Source organism: Bos mutus, chromosome 14 (assembly GCF_027580195.1).
Source record: "Bos mutus isolate GX-2022 chromosome 14, NWIPB_WYAK_1.1, whole genome shotgun sequence".
Taxonomy (NCBI): domain Eukaryota; kingdom Metazoa; phylum Chordata; class Mammalia; order Artiodactyla; family Bovidae; genus Bos; species Bos mutus.
Window position 1 is genome coordinate 36,401,852 of NC_091630.1, and position 20,286 is coordinate 36,422,137.

The 20,286-nt window shown below is 41.6% G+C and overlaps 1 protein-coding gene across 5 annotated transcripts in view; it reads right to left on the reverse strand.

The window, feature by feature from the left end:
• The window catches only part of SAMD12 (sterile alpha motif domain containing 12), a 451,014-nt gene that overhangs the window by 399,305 nt on the left and 31,423 nt on the right, over positions 1-20,286 (reverse strand). For all 5 annotated transcript variants that reach the window (XM_070382196.1, XM_070382195.1, XM_070382197.1 and 2 more), the window contains exon 2: positions 4,791-4,969. In XM_070382196.1, the coding sequence (XP_070238297.1) occupies positions 4,791-4,969 (179 nt within the window). The remainder of the gene's footprint in view (positions 1-4,790; positions 4,970-20,286) is intronic.

The following is a 20,286-nucleotide window of genomic DNA, read 5'->3' on the forward strand; positions in this document are numbered from 1 at the left end:
AAATCACTGCAGATGGTGACTGCAGCCACTAAATTAAAAGACGTTTGCTCCTTGGAAGAAAAGCTATGACAAATCTAGACAGCATATTAAAATAGAGACATTATTTTGCCAACAAAGGTCTGTATAATCAAAGCTATGATTTTTCTGGCAGTCATGTACGGATGTGAGAGTTGGACCATAAAGAAGGCTGAGTACCAAAGAACTGATGTTTTTGAACTGTAGTACTGGAGAAGACTCTTGAGAGTCCCTTGGACAGCAAGGAGATCAAACCAGTCAATCCTAAAGGAAATCAACCCTGAATATTCACTGGATAAACTGATGCTAAAGGTGAAGCTCCAACACTTTGGCCACCTGATACTAAGAGCCAACTCACTGGAAAAGATCCTGATCCTGGGAACAACTGAGGGCAGGAGAAGGGGACAACAGAGGACGAGACAGTTGGATGACATCAACAACTTAATAGACGTCAGTTTGAGCACGCTCTGGGAGATAGGGAAAGACAGGGAAGCCTGGTGTGCTGTAGTCCACGGGGTCTCAAGGAGTCATACATGACTTAACTATCAGCCATAAAAAGGAACACATTTGAGTCAGTTCTAATGAGGTGGATGAACCTAGAGTCTATTATACAGAGTGCAGTTAAAAAGAGAAAAACAAATATTGTATATTAACACATACATATGGAATCTAAAAAATGGTACTGAAGAACCTATGTGCAGGGCAGCAATGGAGATTCAAACAGAGAGCAGACTTGTGGACACAGTAGGGGAAGCAGAGGGTGGGACATATTGAGAGAATAGCACAGAAACATATATTATCATACGTAAAATAGCCAGTGGGAATCTGCTACATGACACAGGGAGCTCAAACCCAGCACTCTGTGCAAGCCTAGAGGGATGGGATCGGGTAGGAGGTGCGAGGTTCAAGAGGAAGGGGACATATGTATACCTATAGCTGAGTCATGTTGATGTATGGCAGAAAACAACACAATACTATAGAACAATTATAAATAAAAATAAATTAATTTAAAATAGAAATAAAAATAAAATTTTGAAATAAATTAAAAACCATTTAAAAATAAATAAAAACAATTATGGAATGAAGTCTTTCAGACTCGGTGATGCCTTTTTACGGGGAAAAGATATTTATAGGAAAATGGGAACATGTTACACACTCTGCAGGAACCTGCCCGTCTTCCTCTCGCCCTACTGCAATAGCAGCACGCTCATTTTCCTGCATAAACACTGCTACAGATTGAAAATCTGTGTTCCCCTAGAATTCACACCCTAGCCCCCAATGTGATAGTAAGGAGGAGGAGTCTTTGGGAGGACGGGGCCCTCACAAATGGGATCAGTGTCCCCATGAGAGAGATTCCAGAGAGATCCTTGGTCCCTTTCTACCATGTGAGGACACAGTGAGATGATGGATGTCTATGACCTGGGTAACAAGGCTCATATCAGACACTCCAGCTGGTGGTACCTTGACCTTGAACTTCCCAGCCTTCAGAACTATGAGAAACAAATTTCTGTTGTTTATAAGCCATCCAGTTTCTTTAATTTTTATTGGAGCATAGTCTCTGGTCGCTCAGATGGTAAAGAATCTGCCTGCATTGTGGGAGACATGGATTCAATCCCTGGGTCAGGAAGATCCCTTGGAGAAGGGAATGGCTACCCACTCCAGGATTTTTGCTTGGAGAATTCATGGACAGAGGAGCCTGGTGGGCTACAGTCCCTGGGGTTGCAAAGAGTTGGACACGATTGAGTGACTAAAACTTTCCTTTCACAGTTGCTTTATAATGCTATGTTAGTTTCTCCTGTACAGCAAAGTGAATCAGTTATATGTACACATATATCCCCTCTTTAGATTTCCTTCCCATTTAGGTCACTTCAAAGCACTGAGGAGAGTTCCCTGTGCTATGCAGTAGGTTCTCACTGGTTATCTATTTCATACATAGTATCAATAGTGCATATATGTTGATCCCAATCTCCCAATTCACCCCCTGGTTCCCCTCTTAGGGGCCATGCATTTGTTCTCTACGTCTCTATTTCTGCCTTGCAAAGAAGGCCTCTATAGCATTTTTCTAGATTCCACATATATGTGTTAATATACAATAATTCTTTTCTTCTTTCTGACTGACTTCACTCTGTGTGATGGCCTCTAGGTCCATCCACATCTCTACAAATGATTCCACTTCGTTCCTTTATACAGCTGAATAATATTATAAGCCACCCAGTTTAAAGTGTTTTATAGCACTCTGAACAAAGATAAATATACATAGGTCTCCATCACCCTTAAAAAGATAGAATTTGTTCAATTCCATGAATACACAGTCTCTTTGGCCAAAGTTTTATGAATGAACATTATTTTCATATTATAGACATCGCTAGAGTGAATATTCTCCTGCAGCCATCTTTGCATTTTGGGTGATTATTTCCTTAGGACAAGTTCCTAGAGAGGGCATCACTGGCTCAAAACTTACACTCATTGAAAATTTTGATAACTCTATCAGACTGTCCTCCAGAAAATCTGTATGGATTTGCATTTCTGAGTGGCTTTACATGATGCATCTGTAGCTAGAGGTTTTTTAAGTTAAGTGTAAAGTAGGTCAAGTTACCAGAGATTCAATTATTTACCTAAGGAAAAAGGATGACTCACAACTCCAATAACCCTTGGAGAGCAACCGAAAGGCACATCTCAGTGTGTCCATACATGCACAGAACATGTTCACACTGTCGGTGGTACAGAATCTCTGGGGTATGTGACACTGCAGGTCTGGAGTAATCCTTATTTTTATTTTTGCCCCTGTTCCCCAGCAACCACCACTGTCATCAAGTCCTCCATGAAAAAATAAATACTTTGTAACAAGAGCTCCTAGTCTGTTCACTCCTAAACATGTCAATGTGAAGACATTCTGAATTCCCTTTCAACTCAGTTTGGGAGTTTCACTGTAGACAACCTGGAAAATCTCAGACAAATCTGGCTTGCAACCAGAGTCTAAACCTGAGGAAAGGTTCATTATAGATGACTGCATTCTCGGTGAAATAGGTTTTCAGCAAAGCAAATGTAAAGTGAACTAGAGGCAAAAAGGTACTGACATGAAGACTGGTTTTACTACCACATCACACATTCCAGATAATTCAGAAGTTACCAAATCCTATCAGGTTTGAATCCAACTTCTTATATCACCAAATCTGTTCTGCAAATAAAAGAGAATCTGGAAAAGTTGAATTAAATTAATTTAATTAAATTAAAGTTGAATTAAAATCAGGCAATTGTCAATTAATGTTTTCTTTTCCTCCACTGTAATAGTTAATATTTTACGCATCTCTGAAAAGATCCTACTCAAATAAACCATTTATCTTCCTAGTTAAAGAAGACCTTTAAGACATTTTTTTCCTCACTCTTTCAAGATGGAATCAACCACTGGCTGACCAGATTTAGATGTCAAAATCAGAGCAGATCAGATCAGATCAGTCGCTCAGCCGTGTCCGACTCTTTGTGACCCCATGAATCACAGCACGCCAAATAGGGCTTACTTATTCCCAGCTCCTCTCACATAACAATAACCAACCAATTTTCTATGAGGTGTAATTTCTCTCAGCTAAAATGTGCAAAATATCTGCAATATCTCCCTTGCTAATTGTTCCCCACTCCCTACAACACAGATACACACATACTCTTTTGTCATCAGTTTTTAATTATCTACACTAAAGTAATTGGTAATTATCCAAAAGTACAGACAAGGTAGAAAAATTCACATCTGATCTTGGAAGGCTTTTTTCTTTTTTTTACGGGAGTGGGAGGGAGTTATTGTATGACAGCCGAGCGACCTTTCTACTTGAGGCTTTTCTTGGGGGACTGCAACATCTGCTTTCCAAGGCATGCATATATTCATCTCCTCAACAAACATTTGAAAGGAAATCTCTTCGAAGGAAATACCATAGGAAGACAAGTTCTCTCAATTTTCAAGGAGCAAACTAACATACACCCCCAACAAAAGCATCTTCACCGGTTTCAGACAAAGACCCATACAGCGCCAGTTCCATGATGGAAAACCTTTGAAAGAGGCTGCTCTTACTAAATAATCATCTATCCTTCAACTCCCAGTTTACCACTGTGTGTCTTGTACCTACATCTATATTAAAGACTAAAGGACTGAAGAATACTGCAACAAATTAGAGCAACTGTATCTTTAACCAGGGTCCTGTTTACTATTGTCTACCTGACAGAATTGTTACCGGAACCTAATAACCCAGTATGTCAAAGTCCTTCCAACAGTACCTGGAATATATGTATATATTTCATAAAATATCACTTGTTACTGTGATGGTCAGCAAAATCCCCTCATACTCATGCAGCCAACTGAGCCTTTTACAAAATACTTGTACATATACAGTATTATTTCATCTGTTCAACCTGATGGAAATGATAGTGTTGCTGGTACCCATTCTATAGGTGAAGAATCTGAGGCTTGGAAAGTCATATGACTTGTCCAATATTATCAAATGATCAGTTGAGCCTGGTAAACAAATCGTTAAGTCCAGGCACTCATCCCTAGAGCTCGTCCTATACCATCCTCAGAGCCTCATGCTCTAAGACTGACCACAAATGTGCTTTGATTTCACTCTAAAGGTGATGAAGTCACTATTTTCATTTCTTATTACTTGTAGTCGAGGAGCAGTGATTTTTGAATCACCAACAATAATTAATGAAAGTACTGTCAGTTCTTCCCTGGGGCTGGGCCACAAAATATAGAAGCTGCAGCTTCAGAATCTCATTGGAGTATCACCTACCTTAGTTGTCTCGGCTTCTGTCTGCAGTCGCTTGGGGGTTCCTTTTTGGTCAAGCACCTTCTGGAAAGTTTTATTTTTAATGGATTGAGACTCAACACCTTCACCTTCAATTTGTAGTTTAATACCTTCACCATGGGCAGGGTGATCAATACCCCGTGGATTCAAACCGCAGTGGAGAGCTAGGAAAGAGGAAAGAAATCTAACTCAGAAAACAGATCCTATAAAGAAGGTGTCCATGAAAGACAATACTTCATTTGGTCTACATGGGAAGAAACAAGACATTTCCAAGTTGAGGGGTGGAATTATAACTATAGGAAATAATCTAGGGAAGAGGGACCATGGTATGGTGGCAAATCCCGAGCTCCGAAGTCAGAAAGACGGCAGCACAAATGCAGGAAGCATCAGTTTCAAGAAGTTCGACCTTGAGCAAGTGACTAATCCCCACATTACAGATGATAATACCAAATCAGGCAACTTAGGCACTGCCTCCCACACATGCAGTTATTTCAACCTCTGCAGTTCAGTTTGTATCTATGCTTCCATCTGGAACACTGTTCATTCATTCCTTCCAGCTTCTGAATCTTCCCTATTCTTCGAGCATCCACTCAATATTCAACAAATATTTATTGAGCAAACAGTAAGAAGTCAAGCAGATATTTTGTTCCCAGCTCTCACTTCTCCCTTAACAAGTCCCATCCCTTCCCATCATTTCTGATACAATCAATCTGCCCATGACTCTCAAATCTTACATCCAGCCCAGAGAGACTTTTTTTTTTCCTGACAGGTGTGTACTTGCTTTTTAATTTATTCTAATTGGAGGATAACTACCTTACAATATTGTGATGGTTTTGCCATCCATCAACATGAATTGGCAACAGGTATACATGTGTCCCCCTCATCCTGTACCCTCCTCCCACCACCCTCCCCACCGTATCCCTCTGGGTTGTCCCAGATCACGAGTTTTGAGTGCCCTGCTTCATGCATCAAACTTGCACTGGTCATCTCTTTTACATATAAAACGAAGGTGAGCATGATGCATGTGCTGGGAACTGAACCCGGGTCTCCCACATGGGAGATGAGAATTCTACCACTGAACCAGCAATGGCCCTGTAGCTTACAGCCCAGAAAGACCTCTCTTACTAGCTTCAGACATAAGTAAGACTGTCACTCAACATCCCAATGTCAGTGTATCAGAGATCTCACATTTAACATGTTCACATTGAACCTTGATTTTTCTACCCCCAAATATTCACCTTCTCCAGTCACTACAGAGAAGCTAAAGAGTCCTCCTTGATACTACTCTCCCTGTAAGTCAGTACATCACTTTCATCTTTTACCAGGGCCAGTAAGTGCTGCACTCAAAATGTTGCTCCCATCCAACTACCTCACTCCATCTCCACTGCCATCACTCTGGTCCACGCTACCCACCTGTGTCACCTAGACTGACCGCCCCAACTGCCCCTCCTCCCTGGATACCCACAATCTCATTAAAAAATGCACAGGTCAGTTCACAAGACTCTTCTGCTACAAAACAGAGACTTAATGACTTAGAGAACAAACTTATGTTTACCTGGGTGGGGAGGGATAGTTAGGGAGTTTGGGGTTGACATGTACACACTGCTTTATTTAAAATAATCAAAGATCCACTGTATAGAAAATGTAGAGGGGACAAGAGAAGGAGATAGATGATATTGGCCATGCATTGATAATTCTTGAAGCTAACTGATAGATTCATGGGGATTTATTTCACTACTCCTTCTACTTTTGTGTATATAAAAAGGTTTAAAAAAACACACACAAACTTTCTAATGGCTTCATTGTACAACCAGAGCATTAAAAAATCTTTAATGTGGGCAACAAGGCTATGACATTATCTGTTTCATTCTACCGCTCCAATTTCCTCACCCACTACAGTATCCCTCGTCCACTCCACCCGTACCACCCACTTTCTTGTCTCTTCCTTGAACACCCCATGCCTTCTCGACTTTGCATATAATGTTTCTTTGTCTGAACTGTTCTTCCCCATTCTTCAGCTAACTGCTACTCATCAGTAAGGTTTTGGCTTAAATACCAACTCTTCAGACACGCCTTTCCTTAATCCCCTCCCTCATTCTCCCTATCTCCCCCTCCCCACATTGGATCCTATGCCTGGAACGACAAGTATTCAACAAACATCATACGAATCTTAAAAAACTCACTGTACAGTGGTCTGTATGCATGTGACCTTATTTATACCACTTTATTATTTCTTTGTTTGGCTGTCCTGGGTCTTTGTTGCTTTTCTCCAGCTGTGGTGAGTGGGGGCTACTCTCCAGTTGCGGCACACGGGCTTCTCATTGCAGAGGCTTCTCTTGTTGTGGAGCACGGGCTCTGGGGCATGCAGGCTTCAGCAGCTATGGCACACATGCTCAGTAGTTGCCGCTCCTGGGCTCTAGAGCACAGGCTCAATAGCTGTGGCTCTTGGGCTTAGTTGCTCTGCAGTATGTGGGATCTTCCAGGATCAGGGATTGAACCTGTGTCTCCTGCATTGGCAGGCGGCTTCTTTACCACTGAGCCACCGGGGAAGCCCTATTTATACCATTTTATCTAAAAAATTATCGGAAATTCTTTTCTAGTCTTTTAAGTTCCTAAAACATGGACCAGCCTATTTCACGGTGCATTGTAGGCACTCATGTATTAGTTCATGCCTCTTCCCTCGGGTTTTGTGATGGATCTCAAATAATCTTCATGAAAAACCCTGATACATAATTATATTCATTTCACAGACAAGGGAAATGAGGCTTAAAGGGTTATAGTCATAAAAAGTCGTACAGTGTCTGCTGAAGGTCACAAAGATCATGTATCATTTAGGTTGCAGATGATTTCAAGTTTCAGATGAACAAACCCAAAATAGATTAACCAGTGAAGAAAATCATTAACTTTCAGGAGAGGAAGCCCAGTAATGGGAAAAGTTCTGTGTTAGCTGATTTCCCAGTTCAATAGGGCCATCAAGACCCTTTTCACTTCTCCATTCTACCATGCATAACATCACCTTAAGCCTGGGTCCCCACATGGCACTACAGCTACAAGCTTCTAGTTCACATCTAGCAATAGAGACAGCTTGGTTGACCACAGTTTTCCTCCCTCAATCCTCCTCCAAACTTGGATTTTTCTCATTGGTCCAAAGTGAATCACATACATCCAATAGTGAACTAAAACACTGGTGGTGGAGGTAGGATTACCCTTAAACCACCTAAGGTCAAGTCCCCAAACCACATCTCTGTTACTCAACAGGCAGGGGCAGAATGGATGCTGGAGAACCAAGCACAATACCCAGTTCAGGCAGTGGAATAAAAAGAACACAACCTATGAGAGCATGAGGCTAATTACTGTTAATAACAATCAGCTTCTCCATCTCCAAAGATCAGCCTACTTACAGTGAATTTTCAATTAAATATACTAAAACTGTGATTATTAAAAAGAGGTGAGCTTGTGTAGGGAGATGGGGGATTTAGACATTAATGAGAAAAGAAAAAAAAAAATGTGTGTCTTTGTTCATACTCAAGCATGATTCCCAGCTGTTTCCTGCCTTGAAATTCACATCCTGAGGAATATCACTGAGCTGCTGGGAGCTTCCAGTATCTCCTGTCTTCCTCTGCTATCCCCTCCCCACTCAGACTCTCCTACTTCCCTCACTCCTGCTCATGTTGGTCCCTCCTCCTAGAAAGAGGTTCTACTCCACCCAAATCCCACTTCCTTCTTTGGGGGCGTGAACTCCTACTCAGCCCACGTGTCCGTTCCAACGTCTTCACAGAGTCTTCTATGAGCTCTGGAATCCTGGGCTTCATCTCCTCCCTGTCTGGGGATGTCTGTCTAATTGATCTGTCTCATTGCTGACAACTGCCAGCTCCATCTTCACTGCCCAGTCCAGAATCTGGCACGTAACAGGCTCTGGAGAAACATCTGTTCAGCTGCTGAATGAACCAGCAATCTTCTATCTTTACATGCCTTACATCAAAATACCTCTCTTCTCTGCTAGTAAATACTGAGTGTACAGAATGTAAGATCTCTATAGATCTGAGGTGGGATATGGCATTTTGACTTTCTATGCATGTTGCCTTCTTCATACACAGTTTTAATCCTTCATAACTGTTCCCTCCTCACTTACAAATCCAGTAGCCAATTTATGTTTCTGTGCTTGGGTATACTTATTTAAAACTGTTCCTGACAGGCTTCGTTTCTTTTCCCTGAAATTTGATGTCCCTAATATTTACAAATCAAGCCACTTTCAAATGGCCTCTTAAATGCCGTGACCTCCATCTCTTTGTTCATCATGTAGTAGGTGCCCCCATTTGCTTTCTCTTTTCTGTCCTCATTACGACCCTTTCTTGTTTTCACTAAAGTTATTTACTCAGTTTAATGGGCTCAGTAGCTCACAGGTCAGCTTGGAGATCTTACTGTTTGCCGGATCTCCCTAATCTCACAGTCTTGTGGATTTTTAGTTATTGTATTGATACTGCAGGCTGCTTGCAGTCTTTACCTGAAGTGCTGCCACTGCGGCTTTAATGTTAAAGTTGCTGACAGTGAGCTCTTAAAATGAGTTAAAGACCAGATTTTTACAGATGTTGCTCTTTTAAAAAGCTAGAGAAAGGACTTCTCTGGCAGTCCAGTGGTTAAGGTTTTGCCTTCCAATGCAGGGGCTGTGAGTTTGATCTCTGGTGGGGGAGATAAAAATCCCACATGCCTTGAGGCCAAAAACCCAAAACATAAAACAGAAGCAATATTGTATCAAATTCAATAAAGACTTTAAAAATGGTCCATACCCAAAAAAGAAAAAATCTTTAAAAAGCTAGAGAAAATTCTTCATGCAAATACCCATGTTTTAGCATTGTTTTGAAATGCCAATTTGAAGGCATCATCTTTTTCACATGCAAAAATCCACTCCCTCAGAAATGGAAACCCTTGAGTGTTGCTGGTGGTAACGTAAAATGGGACCGTTTGTGTGGAACACTGTATGATGATTCTTCAAAAAAAAAATTAAAATACAAAATACTATTTGATCCAGCAATCCCAACCAAAGTAGGGATTTGAACAGGTATTTGTCTATCCGTGTTTAGAGCAGCATTATTCATAATAGCCAAAAGGTGGAAAGAACCCAGGTGTCCACTGATGGATGAATGGACAAACATAATGTGATATATACATGCCACAGAATATTATTCAGTCTTAAAAAGGAATGAAATTCTGATGCATGCTACAACAAGGGTGAACCCTGAAGACATTATGTGCAGTGAAAGAAGCCAGTCACAAAAGGACAAGTATTGGGTGATTCTATTTCATTCAGAGAGACAAAGTGGAACAGTGGTTACCAGAGGCTGGAGGAGAGGGGAATGGGATTTATTGCTTAGTATGAAATTTCAGTTTGGGTTGATGAGAAAGTTCTGGAGATAGACAGTGGTGATGGTTGCACAACAATATAAACATATCTAATGCCACTGACTCACACACTCAAAAATGGTAACCAATTTTTACCGTTTCTATGGTAACCAATTCTGTCATATTCTGCAATAAAATTTTAAAACCAAAATTACTATGTCCACTTTCACCTCCCTACTGCCTCCCAAAGCAGAAAGTTCCAAAAATATTTTGTCTTCTTTCAATCATCTCCCTTTGATTTTCAGGTATATTTCTCTTTTTTTTCAAAAATAAAATAGTCACGGTAGCTCAATGATATCCAGTTTCTTTCAAATGTTCCTGAAAAGGGCACGGTCTCCAGAAAGGACCCCAGCCTGACCAGCAGAAGACATGTTTCACTCGCTGGAAGTGAGCCTGGGCCAGCCTGATCCTGACCTCTGAGGGATCCCATTCCGATGGGACTTCGGTCACAGTAACAAACTCTGCCTAAGTGCCAGGCTTCATTTCATCTCGAGGTGATTCAAGAGGAGCCGAGGGACGTGCTGGCCTCACGACACTCATTTGTAAGAACAAGTGGATCTATTTGTCAAGAAGTCACACAGCTGCCCAGTCCTTTTAATCCCCACCCATGCCACACTCTCCCTTGTCTCCTTACAACTCATTCAAGTTGAATGGTCCTTTATTTCCAGCATCACTGAGAAGAGAGATGCTGTGCAAACACTGTCAATGGTGCTGCTCTGGCTCCTGCACCTACGTTTATACCAACTCGTAGATGCTGCTTGGAACTCTCGAGATGTCTTATGCTTCTCTGCTTTGCCAGAATTGAACTTTTCCCATAATATACTCTTCCGTTTCCTTATTTGCATGGAAATAGTAAATGCTCTTTCTTCTTTTCCCTGTGAAGCCTTAATTGACTGTGCATCCATTAATATCTTTCTAAGCAATGTTGACAATACATCTTTTTCTTATTAGATCTTGTGCGAGTATACACCATGCATTCCAAGTGTTTATTAACATGTCTGCTTACCCTATAACTAGAAGCCCCATGAAGCAAGGGACTGCTTATTGAGTTTTACAAACCCAGTGCTCAGCCACCTGACTACTACTGTACAGTTACCCTAAAACAATAAGATTGATTCAATAAGATGTTTACAGAATAAGCAGAGGTATGATGGAAAAGATACTGATCCAACCCTACTGACTGTCATTCCCTTCTGTTGAGTAGTTTACATCTTTATTTTTCAAAGGAAGATTGGGATTGACATGTATATACTATCATGTGTAAAACAGCTAGCTGGTGAGAAACTGCTATAGACCACAGGGAGCTCAGCTCGGTGCTCTGTGATGATCTAGATGGGTGGGATGGTGGGGTGAGAGGTCCAAGAAGGTAATGGCACCCCACTCCAGTACTCTTGCCTGGAAAATCCCATGGATGGAAGAGCCTGGTAGGCTGCAGTCCATGGGGTCGCTAGGAGTCGGACACGACTGAGCGGCTTCACTTTCGCTTTTCACTTTCATGCATTGGAGAGGCAATGGCAACCCACTCCAGTGTTCTTGCCTGGAGAATCCCAGGGACGGGGGAGCTGGTGGGCTGCCGTCTATGGGGTCGCACAGAGTCGGACACGACCGACGCAACTTAGCAGCAGCAGCATAGCTGATTCACTTCACTGTATAGTAGAACATTGTAAAGCAACTATAATCCCATTTAAAAAAAAAAAAAACTTTAAAAACAAAAAAACAACAAAAAAGAGCAAATAAAAGTTCTTCCAACATAATCGGATAATTCAAGCTATGGTAAATCACAGAACCCTAGAGCTCCCAAAACTGCTGTTTTACTTGACTGCTTTCTGCAGAACAGAAACTGCATTATTCATCTGCATACCTGCAAACTAAACAGTTGACATCTTTGGCACCTCATAAATGTTGCTAAATGAACACATGACCTTATGACACAAATATTAATATACTCCAATCCTCAGCCTTAGCTATTAAAATTGAGAAAGACTGTTCACAATTTCATGTCTATTTCTTGCTATTAGCTAAAGTTCTTGGAGGACATGGCCCTTGTTTCATACCTCTCATATATAATAAACATATACCAGACACTCTCCAAGCACCTGTTTAATTAAGGGAAGTGCCTCGTGCATTATATTTTGGATTCAAACTCAGCAGAACTCTACTCTCTAGAAGTCACCCAGGCATTACAAAAGGCTGCTTGCTCTCTGTAGCAGACACTTCCAGCTGGCTAAACATTCCCAGTGCTCTCCTCCGTGGCCACCTCCCACAACATGGCTTAAAGTCAAAACTCAATTTCCCATCCTCCCTTGCAGCTACAAGTGGCTGCTGACAGATTCCTGCCTACAGGACCTAAGCAGACATTTGATGGGTAAAGAGACAGTCCTGGAACTACAAAAGAGAATGTGGATACCATCCTTCTTTCCCTCCCTCTGTCTTGAATGCTGATGTGTTCTCTAGAGCTGCTACAGAGCTTCTGTGACAACAGGGCTCCAAACATAAGTGAAAGTCAAGAGGCTAGTGGCCACATTGGCTCTGCCACCATAGGGCTACTCAACTATTTCATTTTCATATTGCCTCCCTCTGGACTTGGTGCTCTGACAAAGAAATAATCCCTTCTTGTTAAGTGACTTTGAATCAAGTGTCCTCTAACTATCAGATGATCCATTCCAAACTGACACATGATTCCATTTTAACTAGTTACATATGGTTGCTTAGCTCTTCCTTCAGGAGAAAAAAAAAAGAACACTGAAATCCTAGCAAAATATTCCAGTTTGGGTTGCATAACTCCCATTGACCTAGAAAGCTGCATAAGTATAATAACACCTTAGCAAGGAAGGTGTACATTAAGAATACACTGTTCATGTTGTTATGAAGAAAATTATCATCAGAAGTAGATCAATCCAGGACTTCCACTGTGGAGACCTGAGGTAAAACTCTTACTCAAATGCAGGACTCTGGTATCCACAATATTCATAAGAACTTCTGTATGAATGAATGTGTTCATGGGTGTCAGGTCACTAACGTTTTAACATGAGAATATAGTGATGTACCAGAAATGTCTCAGGAATATAAGTTTGGGTTAAGCTAGTGGATACAGTGGAGAAGGCACTGGCAACCTACTCCAGTACTCTTGTCTGGAAACTCCCATGGACGGAGGAGCCTGGTGGGCTGCAGTCCATGGGGTCTCTAAGAGTCGGACACGACTGAGCGACTTCCCTTTCACTTTCCACTTTCATGCGTTGGAGAAGGAAATGGCAACCCACTCCAGTGTTCTTGCCTGGAGAATCCCAGGGACGGGGGAGCCTGGTGGGCTGCCGTCTATGAGGTCGCACAGAGTCGGACACAACTGAAGCGACTTAGCAGCAGCAGCAGTGGATACAGAGCGCAACAGCTATTTGGGCAAAGGAACCTGTCCAGTGGACATCTCCTAGGGCAGGGGTCAGCAAATTCCAGCCCGTGGGCCAAATTCAGTCTGCCACCTGTTTTCACATGCCTTGTGATCCAAGAATAACTTTTACATTTTTTAAAGGTTGGGGGAAAAAAAAACCTAAAGGAGTATTTTGGGATCTGAAAAGAATATATGGAATTCAAATGTCAGTGTTCATAAAGTTTTACTGAAACACAGCCATCCTTAATTATTTATACATTATCTATGACTACTTTTGTGCTACCATGGCAAAAGTGAGTAGTGGTGACAAAGACCAGGCATGCACACTTAGTCGCTCAGTTGTCCGATTCTTTGCAACCCCATGGACTGTAGCCTGCCAGGTTCCTCTGTCTCTGGGATTTTCCAGCAAGAATACTGGGGTGGGATGTCATTCCTTTCTCCAGGGGATCTTCCTGACCCAGGAATTGAACCTGGGTCTCCTGCATTGCAGGTGGATTTTTTACTGTCTGAGCCACAGGGAAGTCACCAGAGATCATATGGCCTGCAAAGACTAAAACATCTGCCAGCTGGCCCTTTACAAAAATAAGTCTGCTGAGTGAGCCGTGTTCTAGGGTAGAGTAGAACCATGTTCTGGAGACCCCAGGGTCTTTCACTTTATCATCAAAAAGTGCCAAAAACTCATGATCTTTGGGGAACTCACCTCTGACTTATTCTGCACTCCCCTACTCCCAGGCAATTTAGATAAACTAAATCATGTTCGATTTTATCATTTGGGTCAAACTATGAGGAAACAGAATAGGATTTCCAAACCTCTCCTTGGTCAGCCCAGTGTGGTTCTGCAAACATATGCCAAAACTTAACATGTTTTAGATACAGTCTGAAATCCTTTGCTCACCATCAAAAAGAACAAAGTAAAACATAAACTTCTAAATGGGTAACTCAGAGGCATTAGAAGAGGGCATGTCCATTCCTAGCCAGCCTGGAAGGGACCAGTAACAGATGGACCCCTTCCTCTGAACAAGAGGAGGCTGGAGAGGAAGAAGGCACTCTGCTGATGAGGAGGAGGAGGGGAAACCAGCAAGGACTGTGAACAGCCGATGCCCAAAACACACGGTACTGGCCTCAGGAGTCTGCCCTATGGTAGATGGTAACCTTGACAACTGCCTTGTGGCTGCCACAGCGGAACCTGGGTGAATGTCGGTCCCAGCCAGGTATTCAGCCATGTGTAGCTGTGTGGGGACGCTGTCTCCTCTGAGCCACGTGAAGAACACTCACTCTGACTCAATGTGTCCACAGAGACGACGTCCTCTTTGTAAAACAGATTAAGAGAATCTCATTTCCCCAAGACTACTTAAGTGTGGCAACCACAGCAAGTATTCACCCTTCCTACCCATGATATCTGGACTAAACACAGCAGAAATTCAGATAATGCTTAACTTACACATTTCACCATCAGGACAGTGGGGGAAGGCTTTGAACAACCTCCAGGGAACATAGACATTAACTGTTATTTCATGAGAAGAATACAAAGGCAGACAAACTCAGAAGTTCTGTGAAGCTTTAGAGGACTCAGGTATCAGACTGATAAGAAAACAGGTGGTCTACAATGGTGACTAAAACATTTTTATCCATGATACTATAAGAAGCAGATTTCATGCCATGAACTAGTGCCCAAACAGCTGTATTTATGTACATGAATGGAACCAAGTTTTCATAAAACAGTATTTTCCTTTACTACATGTAATCTACTATGATATTTTTTTCTCAAAAAATTTTAAAGTAGTACCTCTTGGATGCTTCTGAGAAAAGAGAATAGACACACTTTTCTCAATTTTCTCTACTAAGGAAAAACAAAAATCCTGAGCATTATATACAAAGCAAATGTAAGGCTGACTTTGAAAGGTCAAGAGGAGGTAGACGATCTAGGGACGTTGGATCTCAAGGAAAGACATGAAGGTGAGTTTCCTAGGCTCTCTCTTTGCCTCATATACTCCAGACTTGGAGCTGAAGAAGCTGAAACATGGAGGTGCCAAAGGGCACCAACAAAAAGTAAGATAATAAGAGCCTGTGCTCTGTAGACAAAGGACCGTGACAAGGGCAGCCTAGCAAGATGGAAACTTCTAGATAGTAATTGCTCTCCTCTAACATCACAGTAAAAATGTAAGTCAACCACTCATATCAGCAAAGGAGAAGCCCAACTTCCACCCTACCCTGGGCTATAATAAGCTAAGCTAAGCCAAGTCACTTTAGTCATGTTTGACTCCGTGTGACCCCATAGATGGCAGCCCACCAGGCTCCCCCGTCCCTGGGATTCTCCAGGCAAGAACACTGGAGTGGGTTGCCATTTCCTTCTCCAATGCATGAAAGTAAAAAGTCAAAGTGAAGTCGCTCAGTCGTGTCTGACTCTTAGCAACCCCATGGACTGCAGCCTACCAGGCTCCTCCACCCATGGGATTTTCCAGGCAAGAGTACTGGAGTGGGGTGCCATTGCCTTCTCTGGGGCTATAATAAGGTATTCAAAAATCTCCAGTGGGTCATAGAAGGCCAAGTAAAGAGTCCAGACCTTCATCTCTGTCGGTTGGTAATAAGGTTACCTCCACACCCCTGCAATGTCGTCTGAGAAGTGTGAAGGTTGCACTTCCACCCCCAACAAGGAGGCAGTCCGTCCTTTCTGGGGTGATGTCAGAGCAAGCCAGGTGGTGAGCCTGGGCTTTCATCATGCTGTTTATCATCAGTGATGAACAGCAAAGAGGCCCCATCTCCCAGCATTCAACTTAGGCAGAGTGAGGAACCTGAATTTCTAACTCTACTTGGCCAGAGTGGTGTTAAAGAAATGCAGTTAAAACAGAAGGTTTAAGTAAGAAAGATTCAGTCTCATGGGCTTCCCTGGTGGCTCAGATGGTAAAGAATCTGCTGCAATGCAGGAGATCCAGGTTTGATCCCTGGGTTGGGAAGAGCCCCTGGAGAAGGGAATGGCTACCCACTCCAGTATTCTTGCCTGGAGAATTCCATGGACAGAGGAGCCTGGTGGGCTACAGTCCATGGGGTCACAAAGAATCAGGCACAACTGAGCAACTAACACTTCCCTTCAGTGTCTCATAACATAAAATGAAAATGTCCAAGTTCTGATTGAACAGAAAAATCACACATAACCAAGAAGCAGGAGGACCTCAAACTGAATGAGGAATGATCAATCCATAGATGCCAATACCAAGATGACAGATCTCAGAATTATTTGACAAAAATTTAAAAGTGGACCATGTTAAAAATCCTTCAGTGAGTAATTAAACCTGTCTGTCTCATACACACACACACACACACACACACACACACCCAGAAAGCTTCAGCCAAGAAAATCTCAAAATAAATAGATAAGACAAAGAAGAAAAATGGAAATATCATGACTAAATAATATTAAAAAAAAAAAGCTCAGTGGACACACTCAAGTGCTGAGTGGAAGAGACAAAGATTTCACTGTAGAGTCAAGGGAACTTCCTTGGCAGTGCAAATGTTCTACATCTTGCTTCAGTTACACAACATGATGTAAGTATCAAAACTCAGTGACCTGAACACTTAAAATACTTGCTTTCTATTGGATATTCATTGGAAGGACTGATGCTGAAGTTGAAGCTCCAATACTTTGGCCACCTGATGAAAAGATCCGACTCATTAGAAAAGACACTGATGCTGGGAAAGATTGAGGGCATGAGGAGAAGGGGGCGACAGAGGACAAGATGATTCGATGGCATCAACGACTCAATGGACATGGATTTGAGCAAACTTCAGCAGATAGTGAAGGACAGGGAAGCCCAGAGTGCTGCAGTCCATGAGGCTGCAAAGAGTTGGACTCCACTGAGCAACTGAATGACAGCAGCATACTGAATATAAAGTAATCTTTAAAATGTAACAAAATACAAACACTAGATACACTTAAGTATTTACAAATGTTTTGGGGTTTGTTTTGTCTTTCATTTTTATTTTTTTAAGACTTTTTTATGTGGACTATTTTTTTAAGTCTTTATTGAGTTTGTCACAATATCGCTTCTGTTTTATGATGTGTTATTTTGGCCACAAAGCATGTGGGATCTTAGCTGCCCACTGAACTCACATTCCCTGCACCGAAAAGCAGTCTTAACCACTGGACTGCCAATGAAGTCTCTACAAATGTTTCTGAATCCTGTGTTTTTATTCACATCCCTCCCCTCTATTCAGCTACATGTTGATGCAAGCCCAAGGTCTACACTTACTTACTATATATATTTTTCATCATAGCCAAGTTGTATCACTTCTTTTCCACGAAATGGAAATACTAATATGACCTTATTACTCAGCCATACATCGTTACTGTATTGACAACACGAAATGGCACATATGGGACATCCGACACAGCACATAGTCAGCGAGCAGCCACACTCCATGTACATCCTTCTGTCATCCATCAAAACAGGAATATTTGGCATTAACAATTTTAACAACTGTTAAACAAGCAAAATGGTATCATGTAACTTTAAAGGGCAAACACATTACAGACGTGAAAAGTAGGAGCCCTAAGTGAAAAGGGAAAACTAAAGTGAAATTTAAAAAAAGGTGAAGCAAAGCCAGAAGAAAAAAATGACAGTTTTTCAAATACATAAACAACCTTGGTGAGAGTTGAGGAATGAGGACAGAAATAAAAATAAAAGCAAACTGCTGCACCTTGAAACATATGCTCTAAAGGTGTGCTGATGGCTGTCTGTCAAACCAAACTAATGAACTGCAAGTGTCTCATTTTCAAAAAGTCTTTACATAGTACAATCTGGTATTTTGAGAAGGGAGGAGGAAGTATAATAATGTAGAATTAACATATGGAGGATGTTGCATTTTCTATCACTAAGGTATTTTTTAGAAGGAGGAGGGAATTAGAAATCAGAAGGAGAGAAAGACTTGACCCACGGAAGGCCACCATGAAAATGGCTAAGGTAAAAATGAAAACAAGAGCTCTTTCACATGGCATACAATGCTGTTCCCACCACACCATGACACTATGGGGAATAAGAGGTTTTTCTTTTTCTCTCTACATCTTAATTAACCCTTAGTCAGTAAAACCATGAGCTCTGGAGTCAAATAAACCCGGCCCTACCACTCACTAGGTGGTAGGCTTTGGACAACTTACTTTGAGTTAAGTTGTCTTATCTATAAAATTGGACCAATCATAACTTTTCTACAATGCTTTAGAAGGGTTAGATGAAAATGTATTTAAAGTGTTTAGTCAATGCTTAGCATTTTACTAAATGCCCCACAGACAGTAACCGCTGCAATCATTACTTCCTTCATTCTTGTTAATATCATCTTTGTGATACTGATTTCTTCTAAAGCAAAGACCAGGACCACAAATACACACAACTCCACTAAAAAGAAAGGGGTGACTGGTTGGTGTGGCTAGGAAGGGGAGAAGAGGACAAAAGGTCAGATAGAGGCTTCAGAGAAGAAAAGCAACTTTAAAATTCTCTTGCAAGGGTCACCCCACAGTGAAGAGAAAAAAGAATATTTCAGGAAGAGACATCAGTTTTCTGTGAAATCACAGAAACATGAAAAAGGCCTGATAGGTTCTGGTTTTACTTGACGAATGTGAATGTTCTCCTTCCCCAAGGGGGTGGAGCCAGATTAACTTGGCAGACAATTCTGTTTGCTTATTTTCTCTATTCATAGTAATGCTCAGGCTAAAGGAACACTCAAGTTTAACAAGTCCCATCCCTCACTTCACCTGATCTTCACAAATGTATATACGCTATATATAGGTGCCTATATGTACGGATTGGGTACGTGTACAAGTACATGTAAGTCAAAAATCACATTACCTAAACGATCAAAGAAGAGCTATACCAGTGGAGGAAATGGACAATTGTAATTTAAAGATTGAGAATCAGCATTTTAAAAACTTGTGATAGGGCTTCCCTGGTGGCTCAGTGTGTAAAGAATCCACCTACCAACGCAGGACATACAAGTTCGATCCCTGGTCTGGGAAGATCACACACGCCGCAGAGCAACTAAGCCCTTGTGCTACAACTGTTCAGACTGTGCTCTTAGAGCCTGAGAGCCTCAATTACTGAGCCCACATGCTGAAAAAACTGAAGACCACGTGCCTTAGAGCCTGTGTCCTACAAGGAGAGAAGCCTCTGCAGTGGGAAGCCTGTGCACAACAACGAAGAATAGTTACTGCTCTCTGCAACTAGAGAAAAGCCCATGCAGCAATGAAGACTCAGCACAGCCAGAAACAAATAGAATAATTAATTAATTTAAAAAAATATAAAAATTGTGGTGATCTGAGGACTAAAAGTAGCTCAAAAGTCAATAGAGCCTTTAATAGGCGTATCATTTCCTGGAGACTAATTTTTTTAAAAAATGCCCATGTTAAAGTTTCTCAAGTTTACTAAGAAAATTGATAAGATGCCATCCAAATTAGCACCACAAAGTGTAGCTCAATACTCTTTGATCAATCCTTTGAAGCCACACAGTCCAACACAGGAGCCAACAGCTGCATGTGGCTACTTTAATTATATTTAAGAACAGATGAAATTTAGTTCCTCTGTCACACCAGCCCAATTTCCATTGCTCATCAACCATGTGCTGCTGTGGCTACCATATCAGACAGTGCAGATTACTGAACATTTCCATCATTATAGCACGTTCTAGTGGCTAGTGCAAACTTGAAAAAAA